Source organism: Humulus lupulus, chromosome 4, assembly GCF_963169125.1.
Source record: "Humulus lupulus chromosome 4, drHumLupu1.1, whole genome shotgun sequence".
Lineage (NCBI taxonomy): Eukaryota > Viridiplantae > Streptophyta > Magnoliopsida > Rosales > Cannabaceae > Humulus > Humulus lupulus.
In genome coordinates this window covers 50,330,648-50,336,213 of record NC_084796.1, presented here as the reverse complement: position 1 = coordinate 50,336,213, position 5,566 = coordinate 50,330,648, and the positions used below count along the sequence as shown (strand labels likewise).

The window sequence follows — 5,566 nt, the reverse complement described above, 5'->3', positions numbered from 1 at the left end:
ATTATTCTACCTAATGACGTGGCAGCTAACTATTGGACACAGTGCATGCAGCAACAGTATTAAATAAAAACAAAAGAGGAAAGAATAAACGTGGCAGGTTCATGAACAAAATTACAAGTAAAAGAGAGATATGATCCAGTGCGGTGAGGCTCAGCAATTTAAAACAACAGAGAATAGCTTAATCTGCTTTATTAAGTATTAAAAACCCTTGAACCAATGGATATCTATTAAACTTAGAGATCATATAAATTTGTCCGCATCTGATCACCGACTCGTAATCAAATGATTGTAATACAATTATATCGAAAAAATCAAATAATTTTATAAATATTTCATTCCCTTATTGGAAAAAAACAGATTAATTAATAAACACATACCACCATATTCATTTCTTTGTAGGGAATACATACCACCATATTAATTGTTATTAAATCATCAATTTCGGGGACTATATAGCAAAAGCCTAAACAATTCAATAATCAAATTTGTCGGTGTAATATCACAAGATCAATGTATAGTTATAAATTTTGGCATTCTTGTGGACTTAATTGTAAATACCATAAACCTAAGTATTAAATTATACAACCAAACATAATTAGGAACCAAATGTGTGACACTAACTCCTTTAAGATCATTTCGAAAGAAAGAAAAAAAACCTGAAAGAAGACACACCCACCTTTGAGTAAAAGTTAAATAAACTGGAAAATGGGGAAAAACGACATCATCATAACCCAAGACGACGTCGTTTATCGCCACGTGGACTATTTTGTTGCTTTATTTGGGGCCACTTTCTTCATGTTTAAAAGCAAAGTGAGATCCAAAGTTCCTTCTGCACTCACCGTCGGGTCACCCTGAACAGCTAAGGTAGCTCATTCATATACCATCCGGCGATGTCGCCGGATGTCCCACCCGACCCGTGAAATTTGACCCGAATTTGGTTTGAAAGACGAAAATGCCACTCGCCTCTTCCTCTTCCGCCGCGGCTCCGCCGCCTCAGAACCTGAAGCACCGCGTCTTCACTTGCCTGAACAAACTCTCCGACCGAGACACGTACGGCGTCGCTGCGGCCGAGCTCGACTCCATAGCTCGGAGCATCGAGCCTAGCTCGCTGGGCGTCTTCGTCTCATGCATCAACTCCACCGACGCCTCCGACAAGTCGCCTGTGCGGAAGCAATGCGTTCGGATCCTTTCCGTCCTCGGCGAGACTCACGGCGACGCGCTCTCGCCTCACCTCTCCAAGGTGCTCTCCAGCGTCACGCGACGCCTCCGTGACCCGGACTCAGCGGTCCGATCAGCCTGCGTCGATGCCGTCACCGCGCTCCGGTACCACGTCAGTAGGCCACCATTCTCGTCGTTTCTGAAACCGCTAGCCGACGCGTTGTTTACTGAACAGGACTTGAACTCGCAGATCGGCGCGGCGCTGTGTCTTGCCGCCGCCGTCGACGCCGCGCAGGATCCGGAGACGGCGAAGCTCGCGAGGCTAATGCCGAGGTTCGAGAAGCTGCTTAAGTGCGAGAGCTTTAAGGCGAAACCGGCACTTCTAGTCTTGTTCGGGAGTTTGATCAATGCCGGAGCAGCATCCGGCGAGGGAGCTTTGAGAAGCTTGGTTCCAGCAGTCGTGCAGTTCTTGAGCAGCGATGACTGGGCGGCAAGGAAGGCTGCTGCGGAGGTGCTGGTAAAGTTGGCCTCCGTGGAGAGGGACGCGTTGGCGGAATTCAAATCTGGGTGTTTGAAGACATTCGAGAATCGGAGATTTGATAAGGTATTCATATATGCGTAACATACACATACACATACATGTGTATATGCTCTCCAACAAGTTTTTTTGGTATACATACTTTTTATGAATTGGTTAGATTTTGATGCAATTGTGATGAATTGGGATATAGGTGAAGGCTGTAAGGGAGATAATGAATCAGATGTTGGAGGCTTGGAAACAGATTCCGGATGTTTCAGGAAATCTTTCGCCACCACCACAATCACAAGCTTCATCAAAAGGTATTTTGGCATGTACTCAACTCTATTTGTTTTCAACTTCATATTCTTCAAAGGACTTAAACTTGTATGGTAGCGTTCGGAGTTTTTTATTTTATTTTTTGAAACCCTTGGAAGAAAAATGTTCAAATCACAGTTACGAGAGCTTTGTTATGTTAATGTTTAAACTTTTCAATCTTTTGGCCATCTGGGGTTTGTTTAATCTTGTTCCAAGACTTTTCGGCTCTGTTGTTTTTTTGTTTGCTATTTTAGCTCCTTTGGTGGATTGTCTTTTAACATTTGAGTTTATGATATTTGTCATGAGTGTAGATAATGCAAGCGATGGACGTTATCCACCAGGGGCAAGGAATTCCGGTGGTGCTGGTTCTGAAGCTCTTCAATTGAGGAAAAGACCAGTGCTACCTAACAAGGCAACTCCACCTGACAGCTCTTATACCACTACTGCTCGTAAGAGAAGTTACTTGAAAAGTGAAGAAAAGAAAGCAAATTCAGGGTTGTTTCGGAAGCTGGACAAGAAGAAGCCATCGAACTGGAATGTCAATGTGGCTGTTCCAAATGGCCCCTCCGAGAGAGGAGGGATTCGTGGTGATGATCGCAAGGAAAGAGATGGAGATGTTTCAGACAAAAGGAGTAATGAAAAGACAAAGTTATCAAAACTGGAAACAAAGCGGGCACTGTTCTATAAGAGTTCTGATGACAAGGGACACAGGTTTGGTGGATTCAGGTCCGGATCTCGTGTGGCTCCATGCCAAGAGGAGAGCAATGATTCTACGGTTGTAGTCAGTAATGCAACTGCAGATATCCATAAGAACCATACTGAATGTGAAGATTTAACATTAATTCGCCATCAGCTTGTCCAGATTGAAAAGCAGCAATCCAGTCTGTTAGATCTTTTACAGGTTTGTTTCCACTGCAAGAATTTTTTTTTAAAATTATCTTAAGTCACGTTGTTAGGCTAACTTTTGTTGATTTGTCTCCGTTGCCCATTTGAAATATTCGCCTATTTAATAATTGGAGGTACGCTTTAGTTACGAATAATGATCAATTCAAGTACCTCTCAAGTAGCTGTAACTAACCACCAACTTTAGAGAGAGGAAGTGAAATAATGTAGGAGTGCTTTTGCTAGAATGCACAAATGAGATGGATCTTGCATATATACAATAAAATAATCTTTTTTTTTCTCTTTGTATAATTGACGAAAAAGAAGGGGAATAATGAACCAAAATTTAGAAGTTGAGGCAACTTTTTATCAGTTTTTTTATTCCTAATGCACATGTGCGACTTTTATACATTATTTTCATTGTCAGTATTAGTGACCTAAACTAATGTGTTAAATTGTCTTCGTCCCAAGGACATTATTGAATTAGCTACTATTAATTTTCTTATCACGACTCCGATTATTACAATCTTTTAATAGCCTGTGACTCTGGAAATAACCCTTTTGGTTGACATCCTGTTTGTGAGCACTTTAATGAAGGCTTTTCGTTCTGTCTTTCTCTTCTTAAATTCAGAGGTTCATGGGGAGCTCACAAAACGGAATGCAATCGCTAGAGACTCGTGTTCATGGGCTGGAACTAGCATTGGATGAGATCTCATATGATCTGGCTCTGTCAAGTGGAAGAATGACTAAAATGGATTCCTCCAGAACAAGATGTTGCATGCTACCTGGCGCGGATTTCTTAAGCTCCAAGTTCTGGAAAAGATCTGAAGGCAGGTACTCAGCACCAAGGATTTCTACCTCCAGTGGCACCCCCTCAGCAGCAGCCATGCGCTTTGGAGATGATTCAAATGGAAATGCCGAAAGATTTAAGTCAAACCGCATGCTTCGGCTGCAGGGTGGTGGCGGGTTCATTGTAAACCCGCTAGCGGAGATTCCACGCAACCCAGTGGGTAATGCAATGTAACAATTTGAATGAAAGGTATTTTGCAAAATTTCCTCTTTTTGTCTGAAACTGCTAGCTTGATTTATGAGTATGGAACAATGAGAGACTATGATAGACCTCATTTTGTGATACGATGAAATTAACATACAAGAGTTCATATTCATCAACCTTTCTCAATGCAATTTTATTCTGTTTTCCAACACTGGATTCGACAGCTTAGATGATACCCTTTCTGAGAGTTCTAAGGACCAAATATAGGAAACTATACCTTTTGTTTTTCTATTCTATACTTGATACCTAAGAGATACAGTAATGACTAATGAACATTAAAATTTGATGGTTTCAAGCTTGACAAATCTGATATTTCACTTCTTTTCTCTGCAGTTGATGTTTTAATTTGAAGAGAAGTCGATGTTTGAGATAATGAACCATCAAAATGGTCGTGGTCGAGGTCGAGTTATGTGTCTATGATGTAGTTTATTGGTTTCTCAAAAGAATTCGCCACTCGTAAAAATGGCTATAGGAAGAAGCATCGTATTTCCCTAGTACTTTACACAGAAGCCTATTATTATAATCCCTTTGGAGATGGAAAAGTGGGATACATACACAATAAAATCACTGGCAAAATGCACCTTTCCTGGCTCTTGTGATTATTCTTTCGAAAAAGAATGTGCCACTACTAGTCATATTGAGGGTGAAATCAATGTATAGCAGAGTAGGGATTTTTTTTTTCTTTTCTTTTTCACGAGTCATTTGTATCTTTGTATTGATTGGATATATAGTAATGAAAATCGATGATGATGATGATGTCATAATCCATGATTTCTAGCATTTCTTTTTTGGTGTTTTAATCAAGTTACACATGTCTAATTACAATATACACATTTGATGAATCAATAGGGTATATTGGCAGCAAAACTTACTAATGTTTGGTGCATAAATCTTTCAAACCACACTTCTATTAGCATGTAAATTACACTCTGATAAGAGACAGACTAAACTAATGTCATGTCATAAATTTTAAGTTATTTTAAATTAAAAATAAATAAAAATTATTTTAATTAATTAAAAATAAAAAAAATCATATTAGTATAAAATAGATCAATTAAAATTAACAAAATATTTTAAAAATAAAAAGTTATTTAAAAATACACTAAAAAAATTATTGTTAATTCTTTAATATGAATCCTAATTTTCTTCTCTTCTCTTCACATCTTCTTCTTTTTTTCCTCTTTGTCTAGTCGAACCGAGATCCAGTTGAAGAGTCTATCACCTATTCTAATCAGACCCCAATCCCCAGCTATCGAAGGCTGGGCTTTGGTGGGTCAACGGACATGGTTCAAATCTGTATTTTTTTTTTGCCGGGGGGTTTTTCATAAATATGAGATTTATACCACTATTGTGCAAATATATAGGCAATTAAATTTACCTAATTTTTATGGGAAAATTAATCTAAAATTAGAAAATTTGTGGCATTGACTAATCAATATACGAAAACCTACATTAAAAAAAATACAGTAAAGAAAACAAGGGCAAAATTGGAAATATTGTTCTGATTAACTCTACAAGTTGACAAATATTCTCCCAAAAAATTGATCGATCAAACCAAAATTTTCCACTTCCGATCAATCCTCAAACATCTGACCACTCTCCGACCGCCTGCACAAGAGCAACTTGAAGCTTTCGAA

General features: G+C 39.0%; 1 protein-coding gene across 1 annotated transcript; it reads left to right on the top strand.

Moving 5' to 3' along the window:
• Nucleotides 1-816: 816 nt before the first annotated feature.
• Nucleotides 817-4,709, top strand: LOC133830425 (TORTIFOLIA1-like protein 3). The gene is made up of 5 exons (XM_062260403.1): nucleotides 817-1,762; nucleotides 1,890-1,998; nucleotides 2,305-2,894; nucleotides 3,507-3,914; nucleotides 4,263-4,709. Exons 1-4 carry the CDS (start codon nucleotides 953-955, stop codon nucleotides 3,897-3,899), a joined length of 1,902 nt encoding a protein of 633 aa, XP_062116387.1. The 5' UTR covers nucleotides 817-952; the 3' UTR covers nucleotides 3,900-3,914; nucleotides 4,263-4,709.
• The last annotated feature ends 857 nt before the right edge of the window (nucleotides 4,710-5,566 follow it).

Coding starts and splice junctions, on each gene's coding strand:
- LOC133830425 (XM_062260403.1), top strand. CDS start 953: ATGCCACTCGCCTCTTCCTCTTCCGCCGCGGCTCCGCCGCCTCAGAAC. Junction 1,763..1,889: donor AGAATCGGAGATTTGATAAG/GTATTCATATAT, acceptor ATTGGGATATAG/GTGAAGGCTGTAAGGGAGAT. Junction 1,999..2,304: donor ATCACAAGCTTCATCAAAAG/GTATTTTGGCAT, acceptor TCATGAGTGTAG/ATAATGCAAGCGATGGACGT.